The sequence below is a fragment of the Mus pahari genome, chromosome 14, assembly GCF_900095145.1.
Source record: "Mus pahari chromosome 14, PAHARI_EIJ_v1.1, whole genome shotgun sequence".
Classification (NCBI taxonomy): domain Eukaryota; kingdom Metazoa; phylum Chordata; class Mammalia; order Rodentia; family Muridae; genus Mus; species Mus pahari.
This window is the reverse complement of record NC_034603.1, coordinates 23,510,545-23,525,915: the sequence shown is the minus strand read 5'-3', so window position 1 is coordinate 23,525,915 and position 15,371 is coordinate 23,510,545. Positions and strand designations below refer to the sequence as shown.

The 15,371-nt window shown below is 45.3% G+C and overlaps 1 protein-coding gene across 1 annotated transcript in view; it reads right to left on the bottom strand.

Moving 5' to 3' along the window:
* Nucleotides 1–4,894: 4,894 nt before the first annotated feature.
* The window catches only part of G3bp1 (G3BP stress granule assembly factor 1), a 31,488-nt gene continuing 21,011 nt past the window's right edge, over nucleotides 4,895–15,371 (bottom strand). The window contains exons 5-12 of the mRNA XM_021211676.2: nucleotides 14,281–14,371; nucleotides 12,376–12,469; nucleotides 10,364–10,562; nucleotides 9,414–9,515; nucleotides 8,055–8,166; nucleotides 7,774–7,902; nucleotides 7,139–7,248; nucleotides 4,895–6,320 (exon numbers count right to left, since the gene is read on the bottom strand). Coding sequence (XP_021067335.1) covers nucleotides 6,111–6,320; nucleotides 7,139–7,248; nucleotides 7,774–7,902; nucleotides 8,055–8,166; nucleotides 9,414–9,515; nucleotides 10,364–10,562; nucleotides 12,376–12,469; nucleotides 14,281–14,371 — 1,047 coding nt within the window. The 3' untranslated portion in view covers nucleotides 4,895–6,110. The remainder of the gene's footprint in view (nucleotides 6,321–7,138; nucleotides 7,249–7,773; nucleotides 7,903–8,054; nucleotides 8,167–9,413; nucleotides 9,516–10,363; nucleotides 10,563–12,375; nucleotides 12,470–14,280; nucleotides 14,372–15,371) is intronic.

Here is a 15,371-nt window from a genome sequence, read left to right as displayed (position 1 = left end):
GGCACAGCAGAGGCCTCAGTGGTCTCAAAGGAAATCTGAAAAACTGGACAGAAGACATGTTTTCTGTTGCCATAGGCTTGGAATAGACAGAGTGAATCCCAAAGTGACCCGAACAGCCAGTTGTGTGGTGCATGCCTGTAATCCCAGCACATGGAGGCTGAGGCAGAAAGATCTAAGCCCAAGCTGCATAGTAAGTTCCAAACCAGCCTGAGCTGAATAGTGGGGTCCTGTCTCAAAAACCAAGTGGTCAAAACAAAATACTTTGAGGTCCTCTTGCTATTGTCAGAATAAACGTCATTATAGCCCTGTTGGGGTCCATGCACGTACTTGACTGTGCTATTCAGAGAGGATAGCATTAATAAAAATGAAGTGACTCTTCAAACAAGCCATGGGGCTTCCAAACCAGATCAGACTGGCTTTCAATATGCCCGGGTGGTCAAGAGCAGTGCTGTGTTTGCCTTGTTCATCTCAGACTTGGTCCATTCCCACTCCTCATCTGGACTACAGATGCATTCACTAACTTGAAATAGGCAAGCGTCTACCAAGGGGACTTCCTGTGGACCTGGGAGTCCCTTCTAAAGGACGGGCCCTCTGTTGTCACTAGTTCATCCATCTAGGTATTTGCAGAGCTAACCTGTCTTAAAAGTTCCCTGGCTTGGGTTTTTAAACAGAATAAACTCCAGATGAATCTTTGGGCAACTTTACATTTCCTTTTTCCCTCCCCCGAAAAAGCTAGGTTCCAACTGAAATGTGTCACAATGCTCAAGGGAGAAAAGGCAGCCCCTTACAACAGTCAACGCTGACTCCCCAGACATTGCAACCGTAGAACAGAAAGGCATCATGCCATCCTTCCGATCACAGTGCCAGTGTGGGTGTGAGGCCCATTAGAGGTAAAATACCTACCTATACTATACTAAGTCCAAAGCATACAAGAGCCGTGCTAGGCTAGGCACTGTGGACTGAGCTGTAAAGGGCTTGACCACCCATGAATGGGAGGTCACATAGACAAAGCAGACTGAAGAATAGCAGTGGGGGAGAGGGGACAGCTCTAATTAATTGACCTGGAAATTTGGGTCCAAATAACTCACCGAAGTTCCTCATCCTTTCCCAGAAGAGAATGTGACCGTGTGTTTTCTATGGAAACTTCTTTGTATATATGTATAAACTAGGTATGGCCTTAAAGCTGCAGTTAAGGATCTGTCTGGCTCCCACCTTAAGCAGCGTGCTAAGCAACCGCTTCCTTAAAGTAATATTTTTACCTCTCATTGGACATTCAACCTTGAAGAAGCAATTCCCTCTGGTCCCTTCTCCTTTTTTTGCATGAAGTCATTAAAGTTATGACAGGGTTTGTTTTGTTATTTTTGCTTTATTTTGGTTTTGGCTTGTAAGAAAAAAAAATCTATTTCTGCAGTTTGAAGATGGAATGTAAAATTTCTGTGCTGTATATAGAAATATATTTATTGAGCCATCCATAGACACATATCCATGCCAATTCTAATGAAAAAAATTAAAGTTTTTCTGAAATTTTCTGTGGTTAACTCCTAATTGTTAAAGACTTCACCTATTTTGAGAACTTCTGAAATCCTACAGGTACCCCAGAGAAAAATCTATGTGCAACCTGAGAAGCACTTCACTTGAAGTTCACATTGAAAAAAGAGAATTCATTTGTTCAGCCATGAATATTTATTGGTAGGTACCATGGTAGGTTAACACAGACGACTGACTCATTCATAGAACCTGCCACCGGGGGCTTACAGTCTAGGGGACTGGTGAGAGAAAAACAGTGTGGGAGACACAAGGCCAGAGTTGTTTCCAAAGGATTAATCTATAGATGAAGACCAGCACGATCCTGGAGGTGGGGGGAGTGAAGTGGGAAGTCTGCTGAGGTAGTATGATGGGATTTAACTGAACCCTGCATGCAAGGAGGGAGGGAGGAAACCGACCGCTCTCTTCTAGCATGGTGAAGCTTCAATACTGAGCTTGTGAGAAATCAGTTGTTCTTCGAAGATAATGCCTAAAATGGACTAGGGACAAGCAGGAAGAAAGTCTTAGACCAGGGACTTCCTCCTCACACATGCCCCACCTCTCAACCCCCAGCCTCCCAAGAATTTCCTGTACTGAAACGTCACACTATCTGAAACTGACAGACGGCTATCCCCAGTCACTGACTCAACCATCATGGGGTCTTCAAAGTGTCAGTTCACGGTTCCTTAAGAAGTCACAACCTAACCTGGTGGTAATTCCAACTTCAGGCTGAACCATGAGAAAGGTAGAGTCCTATAGGAAGACCCTGCTTATGACAGGAATGGGACAGAGCTACAAACGGACAAACAAAATGAAAGGGGGTGAATCTGTTCACTCAGTGCTCAACGGGGACAGGTCTGGACAAAACCCAGCATGAGAGAGGTGGGGCACACAGGCCATGTGCGAGGAGAAGGCACGTGAAACTAAGGTCTCATGGGGACTCGTCATTCCACAAGTGTGAGTCAAATGAAAAGAAAGAGTGAGTTCTTAATATATACATGGCACATACATAGCCTGGCAACAGGGCATGCTTCCACACTGCCCCTGGGGTAAAAACACCAATGTACAGAATATAGAATGCCAAAGGACCTCAGGGAAAGTGGTGGTTTTAGGTATTAAAACATCACATTAGCAGCCAAGCAGTGTTGGTACACGCCTTTAATCCTACCAGAGACAGGTGGACCTCTGAGAGTGAGGCCAGCCTTGTCTACAGAGTAAGCTCCAGGGCACACAGAAACACTGTCTCTGAAGAAACTGTTCTGTAAAGTGAGGACCCGAATTCAGTCTGTAGAACACACACGGTATCACACGGAGGCAGATGGGTGAGTTCCTGGAGCTCACTGACTTAATCATAGCTTAATCACAGTAACAGATGAGAAGCCTTATTTAAAAGAACAAGGTAGAGCCTAGTGTGGTGGCTGGCACACACCTTAAATACCAGCATTTGGCAGGCAGAGGATGGCAAATCTCCTGTGAGTTAAAAGAGGGGGTTAAGCTACGTAGCAAGTTCCAGAACACCTAGGAATACACAGTGAGAAGTCTCAAAAAAAAAAAAAAAAAAAAGGAAAAAAACATGGTGGACAGCTCCTGTTGGACACTCAAGGCTTGCACACACACACAACCATCTGTTCCCTTCTCCATAGCTCATAAAATGCAGCTTGCTAGACAGTAAATGCATCCCCTAAAGGCCGGTAGGGGGCAGCTCTGTAGAGGGCAGTGAGCAGGGGTGCTACAGCGTTCTGAATGCCACCACAAGAGGTGGCAATTCCACCCTAGGCCCTCGGCAGGAAATGGGCTCCTGGAATTCCGCCCTTTGCCCAACTGCTTCCCACCATCCCACAGGGCCATAATCCAAGGCAGACACAAAACCTAAGTGGGCTCACTTGTTTTGCTATATTGTTCTTGAGCCGGGCTTTGTAATCAAGGCTGGTTTTGGATTCACAGTCTTCTCACCTTGGTCTCCTGAGCACCAGGATTAAGCATGTACCACAGGCCCTTATTTCAACTCTCCGCTCCCCACTGCTCCAACGCAGCAGCTGAGCTGGCAAAGCATGGGAATGCCACCTCCCAGTGAAGGCAAATCAAAGTTCTGGTTAGGATTTACTTACTTCCAACAGGTCTGACAAAAGAGGTTCATGCCCAAGAGTATCTTGCTGCTCTTCCAGGACATAAGTTCGATTCCCAACACCTATGTAGAAGGGCTCACTCACCTGTAACTCCAGCTCCAAGGGGCCATAGGCATCCTCAGGCACCTACACACATGGCCAACATTCACCCAAACATGTACACATAAAACACTTGGCTAAAATACCCATCACTGGTCCTAGGTCTTAAGCTCATTAACAAAGAACCATCTACTGAGTCTTCCCTACAAACCAAATCTTAATTTGACACAAGAAGGCTGAGGGTCAGGCACTTCTGAAAAAGCCTGTGCTTTCTGTGTGACCACGAGCGCCTCTTAAGAGAGCTCTGAAGTTTAGGTTTCACATGGTGTCACTGACATCCAGATTTTCAACAGTGCAAAAATGTGCTGCCAAGTTCAGGCCCGTGCCCTTCCAAAGCGCATTCCCATCCCAGTGCCACTGCTGGGAAGCAGGGCTGAAGCAATTCCCTAACCAGTCACAAGCAATACTGCTACATCCCTATAAATGCATGCGCGCGCACACACACACACACACACACACACACACACACACACACACGCACGCACAACTGTACTGCTACACACTTATCTGAGGTAGAAGAGAGAATGGGCTTTTCATATCCCAGCCCACCCACAAGTTGCTCTATTTCTCAGATCCATCCAGATCATTGTTACCCCTTGGTCTCCAGAGAATGAGGGTCCTTGCCATGCTCCCATGACAGCCCCTTCACCATGCACTGCAAATGTTAATCACCTCATCAGGTTAATACTCCTGACTAAATGCATAACTTAGTACTCAATGTGAAAATCATCTTTAGACTTAAAGAGTTACTGGGCCAGACTAGCCTGGAACTTGAGACCTGACTAATCACCAGAAGCCACAGGAAAGCCAGACGTGGCAGCACATGCCTGAAATCTCTGTGCCCTTACAGCAAGAGGCAGAGCCACCAGCCCATAGAAACTTATGGCCTGTGGGCTAGTTTCAAACTGGCTCCCAAATTGTCCTGACTTCCACAAGCATGTTGTGGGACACACATGTATGAAGATGCGCGCGCGCGCACACACACACACACACTAGGAAAAGCTAAGTTTGACACTCTGGTTGTCTACACACTAATAGTGACTTGTCCACAGAGGCTTGTGTGGACAAAACCTTCACCCATGTCACACACAGCACTCAACACACAACACTGGGAAGTGAGTTTTAGCAGTCTACATTGCCAGATGAAGTTTTCTTCCAGAAATATTTTAATAAAAATTGGCCTTTTTCCAAGAAACACCACTGCATGTCCATCAGTAAAAGAGAACCATAACAAAATAGAAAATTTACCATATGGCTATGATTTTAAAGAAAAAAAAAATGCAGACCTTGGAGCACATTAGCCAAGTCCAATATTCAACCAAATTTTTCTTCTGGCCCACCAGGAACCCTGACAGACAGCAGAGCAGAGCGTGGCGCAGAGCCACTGAGGTCGTCACAGGCCTCACAGAAGCACCTTCCTCCACAGCATTCCAGTCTGAGGCGTGATTTTAGGATAAGGCAGAACAATGTTAACACGACACATACACGTGATCAAAAAAAGTCTACAGTTCCCCCGTGTACTCTGAATCTGAAAACAAATCTAGAATCTTTATTACTTTTCTTTAAACAATTGCCAGGACCGACCGGAATCAAAGATAAATAGAAGGCACAGTTTTGCTTGGTTTTGTTATCAGATTTGGGGGTTTGTTTTCTTGTGGGAATTTTTTGTCCTTTTTTCTTTTTTCTTTTTTTTTCTTTTTCTTTTTTTTTACAAATACAAATAAAACATGAAAAACTACCTCAAAAAAAAAAAATCCTAACAGGTCAACAAAAGCTGTGTTCTAGACATTGACAGGCTACATCACAATTTAAAAACCCAATGGTAAAAATGGAGGTTTAGAATTGTTTGGTAATCACATGTCAAAAGAACAAAGTTCTGGAACCACCTTTTATTCAGTTAGCCACACCAGCAGGGACCCAGTGCCAGTTGCCAAAAGGCAACTTTTCCACACCAGAAAGGAGTCGTGACTTGATTTTTCCTGCTTCCAAAATGTTTATCAAATCCTGTGTCTCCCAACAAATGAAACATCCGCTGTCAGTGACACCGAGACACACTCCTCTGGGGAATGGCTGTCAAGTCCAGTCTGTAGACGCAGCGTGAGCAGGAAGGTCAGTCTTTTCTCTTCTTCACAATCTATTCCTCCTAAAATATCATTCCGGAAAACTGGGAATGAAGGACTAAGGGGTCAAGGGAGGAAAGGGGTTTGGGGAGCACACACCATGAACACAAGCGAAATGAAAATTGTACAAACTCAAGCAGTTTATAATAGACTACTCCGAGACACCAAACGCTGGTTGAAGGAATTCACCATTCTGCAGGAGCCGGGGCTGTGTGCTGTGTGGAGATCTGAGCCAAGCAATTCACTGCCTTGGAGTTGTAATCCCCCTGCCCACGCCAAAGCCTGGTTTCTGCACCATGCCTCCANGGGGAGGGCCTCTCATCCCACCACTCGGCCCACCACGGGGGCCTCCAGGTCCCCGAAGGCGGTTATCCCTGCGGTCGCCTTCTCTGGCAGCTCGAGTCTTCTTCTCTTCCACATTCAGGCGGACCGCGCCTCGGAACATGATGGGCTGTGTGAGGACCAAGGAAAGTAGACACTCAGATCAGCCCCTGACCACGACTATCAAAAGTAAGCAAGGTCACCCTGCTGAGCAAGCAGCTTTCAACCAACTAGTTCTGTGTGACTGGTGCATGCAGATATGATGAACCATGCAAGTAGAAATGTGCCAATTTAAACAGCCCTGAAGCATGAGTATCACTGTACTAATTAATAACTAAAACAAACTTCAGTAAACATCATGATACAGATGCCTCCACAGTTTTGAGAAGAAAACCTTCTCACATACTTAGGCAAAATACTGGTACCTCTCAAGTAAAAACACCATGAAACTGACAAAATTCCTAGAATCCTTCAATTTAGGGGTGAGAAAGTAAGGCATGGCCTCCTAGCTGGAAAATGACACTCAACTACACTAGTGAGTGCACTCACTGCACATACCAACACTCAGCAAGCCAGTGCTGAAACCCCAGCCCCCCCGCCACACACACACACACACACACACACAGACACACACACACACAGACACACACACACACAGACTGAGGGAGTGCAGCAGTGAGAGGGAAGGAGGGCAGAGGCACCTGAGCCATCGTCCCCGGAAAGCACCGCTTCTGGGAGGTGGGCCCGAGCAGCCTTGGAGTTATCACGGTAGGCAACTCCACAGCCAGGGCCGCCCCAGTCTTCTCACCCCATGGCCAGGGCCGCCCCACTCTTCTCACCCCTAAAGGCACTGCACACACCTGGCACACCCACCCACACACACATACTCGCAAGCAAAACCCACAGATACAACACACACACACATACACAAAATGCAAATTTCCTTACCCTATTATTAAGGACCTTCTGAACAGGTTCAGAATCATCAAACACAACAAAACCGAAATTGGGTAACTTCCCACCACTGTTGATGCGCAGCTCCACCACATTGCCAAAATCTGCAAGAGCAAAACACTCATAACTTCTCTGCAGACCCCCAGCTTACCCACATGCAGTTTAGACCAGACAAAGATGAACTAGGATCATAAATGCAGTTGATTGCTAAAATGTCATATTAAAATGCAAAATAGAGTTCAATAATAAGCTCCTTAGATGAATACTTAAAACTCATATCATAAATTCTTAAAGCCGTGGGGTTTTTGAATATCAGAGCTTAAAAAAAATGATCCAAGTGGACAAGGCACTGTGTCTCACGGGATCCCTGTATATCACTGTAAAGGACTTTTATACAACACTGTAGCGTGCGGACAACTCATGACACTGAGGTCAAGGTGGAATTTTCCACTTGGTGTCACAATCAAGGGAAGTACCAATTATGACATTCGTTATTTTAGAACGAACACTCAGCCCAAAACTCACTGTGCCCAGGACTAAACAGACCACTAAGGCCTGACACTACACCTGTACCTCCACTAGGTGGCACTGCCTAAGAACTCATGGCCATGCTGAGAAGTAGCACCTACTTTGGAAAAAATCCTTCAGTTCCGACTTGTCAACCTCATGGGGCAGGTTCCCAATGAAGAGCTGGTGACTGTCAGGGTGCCTGACCATCCTTCGAGGTTCCACATCTCCTGGTTCACCAGCCTCACGGACTTAAGAAACAAAACAGACTCTCAGGGACTCTTCACAAACAAATTTCCCTCTGCCCCCAACCAAGTTGTCCCATTGCCCCAGACAGGCCTTATCGCATCTCAAAGTTCTTATCTCAAAACCACCCCAAGCTAGAAGTCACCAGAGCTCTTACTTGGTCGGGGTCCTCTCTGAGGAGGGATATTGATTCGCTGCTCTCGAACTCTCTGATCTCTCTGAGGCCTTTGTGGTGGAATCTGAGAGTCGGGTTTAGATTCTGGACGGGGCTAAAAAGGGTTACAGAACAACCTTTGTGAGAAGCCAAAGCAGTTTATCTGATCTTAACTTTCTTTAAAATTTTTTCAGTTTACATTGGGGGAGGGGGCATGCGAGCATAACACACACACACACAAATGGGTCCCTCATGTCCAGCTCAGGCGCCTTTGATGCCCTGGGCCACCTCACCAGCTCTGTCATTGGTTTTTCATTTTCCTTTTTTATCCCACATGTCTAAGTGTTTTGCTTGCATGCATCTGTACGTTTTGACAGAGGAGGCCAGAAGAAGGCGTTGGATCCCCTGGAACTGGAGCCACCATGTCGGTGCCGGCAATTAAACCCAGATCCTCTTCAAGAAGAGAAAAGATCTTAACCATTGAGCCATTAATCCAACCAGGCTCCCTGCACACTTTAACTTAAATATATATATATTTTATATACATATCTTATATATTTATATAACTTAACATACACATATAACTTAAAATAAATGTGTGTAGGGTAGGAGCACTGGTAGATCTTCCTGAGGATCCAAGTTCAAGTCCCAGGACCCACGTGGTTGCTTACAACTATTTTTGGCCTCCAAGGATAGCAGACAGACACATGACGCAAACGAACTTGCAGGCAAAATATCCATAACCATACAATAAAAGAATAAATGTTTAAAATGTATGTGACCCATGAGTCTCTCTGTACACTTAAACTCATGCATCGTCTGAAGGCAGAAGAAGACACGGGATCCCTAGGGCTGGAGTTTCAGTCATAAACCATCATATGACACTGGGAATTGAACCCAGTGCTCTGTAAGGGCAGTAAATGCTCCTTGTAACAGCAGAGCTGGCTGAGCTGTCTCTCCCACATCTTGTCAATTTTCTTATACTAGGAAGCTCCAAGTTTTTACAGGCCAGCCAACCTCCCCTAATTTGAGAGCTCCAGGTTAACAGACCTTGTCTTTAAAAAAAAGAAAAAAAAAGAAAAAAAAAAAAAAGTACACAGCTCCCAAGGAAAATGTCGAAAGCTGGCCTCTGGCTTCTAGCGGCATGCACACACTCATAGAAAGGAATCGTCATACACATCAAAAAGACCCTGCTCTCTGTCAGGTGCTACTCTAACTACTGTGCAGTTCACCACACTGCAGTCCTCAATGGACCAACACACCGCAGGGAAACGCCTCCTACCCGCTCCCTGTATACCAGGCTCCCTCCCATTCTCTTAGCCTGTTAAGTCTCACATCCACAGCCTAGATTCAGACCCTTACCTGTGACGCTGGCACTTTGACCACATGAGGTGGTGTCCCTGTCACTGGAACAGCTCCACTAGGAGGAAGGTTCTTACTAGTCACAGATGCCCAAGAAAATGTCTAGGGAAGAACAGGACACGTCAGAGCGACACGGAGCCATTAACTTCTGCTCTGCATCACCTCTACTCACTCACAAACAAGAGTCTACAAGCATCTGCCATCTCACAAACTGCCTTGGAAGCAGCCACGCCTATCATCACACCCCCATAATCCCAATACTCAGGGGACTAAGATAAGCCAGCCTGGGCTAAATAGTTAGATCATCTTAAAATCAACCAAGTAATTATAACGAAGAAAAAAAAATTAAAAATAAACTAGTGGCCGGGCGTGGTGGTGCACGCCTTTAATCCCAGCACTCGGGAGGCAGAGGCAGGCAGATTTCTGAGTTCGAGGCCAGCCTGGTCTACAAAGTGAGTTCCAGGACAGCCAGGGCTATACAGAGAAACCCTGTCTCGAAAAACCACCAAAAAAAAAAAAAAACCTAGTGGTGGGGGGGGGGGTGCCTTTAACCCAGCACTTGAAAGGCAGAGGTAGGTGGATTTCTGAGTTCGAGACCAGCCTGGGCTACTTCCAGAACAGCCAAGGTTACACAGAAAAACCCTGTCTCAAATAAATAAACTAGCAGAGAGTAAATATGTGGCTCAGTTAGCAACAGCTTTTTTGCACAAACTCCTGGGCTTAGTCCTGAGTGCCTTATAAATCAGGTAAGGCAACACAGAACCATAATCTCAACAAACAGGAAATAGGAGCCAGAGAATCAGCCTCAGCTCTGTTTGGAGTTTGAGGCCAGCCTGGGGCAACATGAGAATTGGTCTCATACCTGGCACATACACTCACACCCACAACCTGGGGCTGATCTTTAGCATAGCAACAAGAAACAGGTAATAAGACAGAGCCACAACCCATACCCTCAGGTCCTCCTGTGCTGGGGCCACGTCTGCTGGGGCCGGGGAAGTGCTCTTCTGCACATCCTCGGGAGCAGCTTCTTCCAATGCAGGCTCAGGCTTGTCCTCTTGAATGTCAGACACAGGTTCCGGCTCCGGCTCTGGCTCCGGCTCCGGTTCTGGTTCCACAACAGGCTCCTCTAAATGTTCCTCCAAGTCATTGCTGTCATGGGAAAATTTGACCTGTCTCTGGGACTCATCCAGACACTCTGAGCCATCTAGTGACTCCAGTGAGTCTCAGGACAAGAGCTTGTTTGCTAAATTCTGATAAATATAATGATCAAAACAGAATCAAGGGGTTCTCATTCAGTTACTGTTAATTAGCTTATTAATATATTTATCATAAAACCCTTGTACTGAATGGGCTAGAGAAAGATCAAACTCTCTGAGGCCTAGCCCGGCAAGCCCCAGCAAGCCAAGTAAGGCGAGCCAGTCTCAAAACATAGCAAATGCTATCATCTGTGGCTTTAACCACACAAAACAGGCCCCATAGAAATACACAAGGGGACTGGAGAAGTGGCTTAGTGGCTAAGATCACTGGCTGGCTGTTCTTTCTTTCTGTGAGGTCCTCAGCGCAATGGTGGCTAACTGCCTATGTGATCCAATGCCCTTTTCTGATGTGCAGAAGCACATGCACACAAAACACCCATATTCACATAATACATAGATAAATCAATCTTTAACAAAAACCATGCACCAGGAGTTCTGGGAGATAAGACATCAGTTATGACTAAGAACAATGGTTATATTCCCTCCTGATACCTGACCTCAGTAAGTAGGTCTTCGGTAAAACACATCTTCACTCTCAGCCTAGCAAGAATAGGTGTGACCACACCTTGATAAACACTTGAACGGGAGCATTGAACACTGAGCACTGACATATGGAACAATCACGGCACAGTGGCCTATCAGGACCATAAAAAACTAAGACAACACTCATTATTTGAGGTCATGAGAAAAATTTAAACAAGGGTTTGTCATGTAGCCCAAAACTGTCCTCTTAAAGCAAGTAGTGAGCTACCATGTGAGTGGTGGGAACTAACGTCAAGCCTTCTGCAAACTCAGCCAGTGCTCTGATCACAGCTGAGCAGACTTCCCAGCCCTCAATTCATTTTTTATTGCATTTACTAACTGTGCGGAGGAGGGCTAAGACACACATGTCACAGCACACACATGGAGGTCAGAAAATATCCTAAAGGAGTCAATTCTCTCTTTCCTATGCCACTATGCTTCCTCTGAGCCACAGGGCTGGGGGATGAAATTCATTATTACTCAGCTTATGGCTTCGACACTTAATTACTCTAGTTAAATGAACTCTTCTGATATATGTGTGCGTGCCTACAAACTCAGCATCTCGAATGCTCAGACAGATGTTCTAGGCTTAGTCTCTGCTACATGGTGAGCACCTGTCTTCAAAACAATTAGCAACCATACACATTCAACAGTTTCCATAGTATCTCCTATCAAATAAGTAAAAGTTGCATATTGCTGGTTATTAAGAAATAACACGCAGCCAGGCATGGTGGCACACGCCTTTAATCCCAGAGCTTGGGAGGCAGAGGCAGGTGGATTTCTGAGTTCGAGGCCAGCCTGGTCTACAAAGTGAGTTCCAGGACAGCCAGGGCTACGCAGAGAAACCCTGTCTCGAAAAAAAAAAAGAAAAGAAAAGAAAGAAAGAAATAACACAATTAAAATCTTTTCCTAAAAAATTACCATAGTTTTGTTGCTGAGCCCATGCAGGCATTGTTCAAACTCACAGCAATCCCCTTGCCTCAGCCTCTGGAACACCGGGATTAGAGGCATGTCTCCAAATCTGACTTACACAATGCTGAGGGTCACACTTGCCAATCTTCTCCACTGATACAGACACCCAGACTCTGCTCATCTCCTGAAATCCATCCCTAGAAGACAAGCCTGTCTCCAGCTAACCCAAGCTCTTACGGCAAGCCTGGGCAAGTGAAGTGAAGCTTCCTCACCTGACAGTCTGATCATAGAAAGCTCCAGAATCATCAGGCACCACCTCTGGTGTCTGCTGTCGTTCTTCAGGTTCTTCTACTTCTTCCTCGGATTCTAAGAAAGGAAGAGATGTAAAATAACTAGTCACTCTATATTCATAAACTTCTTAATTTACAGGTTCTACTATAGACACAAAGAAACACAGTAAAGAAAGCATGGCAATTTGGTAAAGCCACGGCAGACTTTAAGGGGAAAAGTAAGCATTTTAATTAAGAACACTGAATCTTTAAAAGAAAAAGGGGGGCTCTTTAAAATCTTTCCTGTCATCATGCTCCCCAAGATATTTTATTCCCCCCTTAAACTGTGAGGAAAAAAGGAAAAAAACCAAACAAACCCACTTTCTTTCCAAAGTTGGACACTGAAATGTCTGCCACAGGCTTCAGAATTGCTCTGAACCTGGGGCAGGATGGAGGGGGTTATTCTGCACTGGGTTTACTTCTGCCCTAGCTGAATAAACCAAGTATACAAAAGGAGCGAAGAGTGCAGCACCCCTGTTTATTACAAAGGTCCACCTGGAAGGCACACATGCCCCAAGTAAACTGAGGCTGGAGAACAAGCCGACATGAGAATTCAGTCCTTGCTACTATGCTGTAGTCACATGGTTCTTTCTCATCAGGGTGGTAGGATGCCCTCCCCTGGGTCGACACCCCAGAAACAAACAATGAGTGTAGGGATCTCTCAAGTTCGCACCCTCAAGAGTAACTCCCCTTTCCCGGAGATACAACCAACAGCAACACAGACTGATGCAAAACTTCTGTTCATAAGGAAAATATCAGACTGTGAGAAACACTGCAAAGACAATAGACAAAAAAAATCCCAACCCACCTCTTAGATGATCCATCTGCAGTAGGTCCTCCTACCTGTTAGCTGTGTTAGCCAGCCTACAGAAGGAAGGACTGCACCTAGCGGTCAGGACACACACAGACTATTCCCCCACAGGTCTGACACTGCACCCTTTCTTCTAGGCACCTTCTACACTTTCAACAGCAAATAGCTTTAGAACAGCATTCCCTGCAGAGCCAAGGGCAGGTACTTCCACTGTCCATTCTATAAGACTGGGGCTCCCTAATAAGATGGCATACTTTCACCACCATTCAGTGCAGCACAGGTATATCAGGCCTTCTGCATGGTATTCTGCACTGAGCCATGCTAACTGGCTTGCTTCTGACCCAAGAGTAACTAACCATTCACATTAACTAGATGTGGTGGTTTGAAAAGGTGTAGCCTCCAGTTTCAATGCTTGGCCATAGGGAGTGGCACTATTAGAAAGTATGGCCTAACTGGAATAGACATGACCTTGCTGAAGTATCAATGTCACTATAGGGCTGGTGAGATGGCTCAGCGGGTAAGAGCACCCGACTGCTCTTCCGAAGGTCCTGAGTTCAAATCCCAGCAACCACATGGTGGCTCATAACCATCCATAACAAGATCTGACACCCTCTTCTGGAGTGTCTGAAGACAGCTACAGTGTACTTACATATAATAAATAAATAAAATCTTTAAAAAAAAAAAAAAAACAATGTCACTGTATAGACAGGCTCTGAGGTCTCCTATGCTTAAGCTCTACCCAGTGTAGAATCAGCCTCTTCCAGGATGCCTTCTGAGTCTAGATGTTGAACCTTGGGCTCCTCAGCATCATGTCTGCCTACATACTGCACACTTTCTGCCATGATGATAATGGAATGAACTTCTGAAACTAAGCCAGCCCCCAATAAATGTTTGCCTTTATAAGACTTTCCTTGGTCATGGTGTCTTCCCTGCAGACCCCTCACACTGGTAATTCATAAAATACAGTATAACAAGAAACCTCCTCTGAAGTCAGTCTGATGCCACACAAGTAACCATGACAACAGCTTCACACTTACCCTCTTGAGGCTCTGTGACAAAGCCACCGAAGACCTCATCTTGGTATCTGAAGATGTCGTTGTGAACATAGAATTTGTTGGCAACAGAGCCCTGCAATGTCAACAAGTTTTCAGTTATTAAGACATAAAAAACTGAACCGTGAGCATTCATCTGTTTCCAGCTTCTGATGCAATGTGGCCAGCCTCCTCATTTCCCACTGTCTGCCATGACGGGCTGTGCCCTCAACCACAAAAAAACAAAAACAAAACAAAAAATGTGAACCAAAGCAAATCCTTCCTTCCTTTAAAAAACAAAAATCCCTATACCAGTGGTTCTCAGCTCTGGGCCATCTGGCAGAGTCTAGAAACTTTTCTGTTTCACAGCAGGAGTTGGCGTCTACGAACCACAGAGATCACAGAGACTGCTAAGTGCCAAGAGCGTTCATGGCAGACAGTATCATCTGCGAGATCACCAACTGTTTGAATCCTGATTGTACACAGTTGTAAAGAACCTCGTAGACACTGTCAAAATATCCACCCTTACCATCAGATGGTCACCCACAGAAAGAGAAAGAGAGAAAAGGAAGAGAGGGAAGGGAAAGTCTTTAATAAGATGCCTAAGACAGAACATTTTCAACCATTTAGAGGCACGGTAGTTTCAACTGCAGTAGGTATTTAAAATGTCATAACTCTTAAGAATATTAATCTAAATCCTCATGATGGTATAACTCAAAGATTTCTCTTGTGAATTTACACACGTGAGCCCAAATCCAACCATCCTACTTACTGGCTGTTCAAAATTTCTAAAGCTGTTCTCTCAACCATAAAAAGTGAAATATCAAAACATACCATAGTGCTCTGTGTTCTGAGGTGGGTTACACAATATACATTTTCTTAAGGGAGATAAATGCTTCCCTTGAAAGGCAGAAGGAAACTGAGTCTATAATTAACAATATAGGCTGGAATATCCTCTGCATATGAAGAGGACGATGACGTCGTCATCGTCGTCGTCTTCTTCTTCTTCTTCTTCTTCTTCTTCTTCTTCTTCTTCTTCTTCTTCTTCTTCTTCTTCTTCTTCTTCTTCTTCTCCTCCTCCTCCTCCTCCTCCTCCT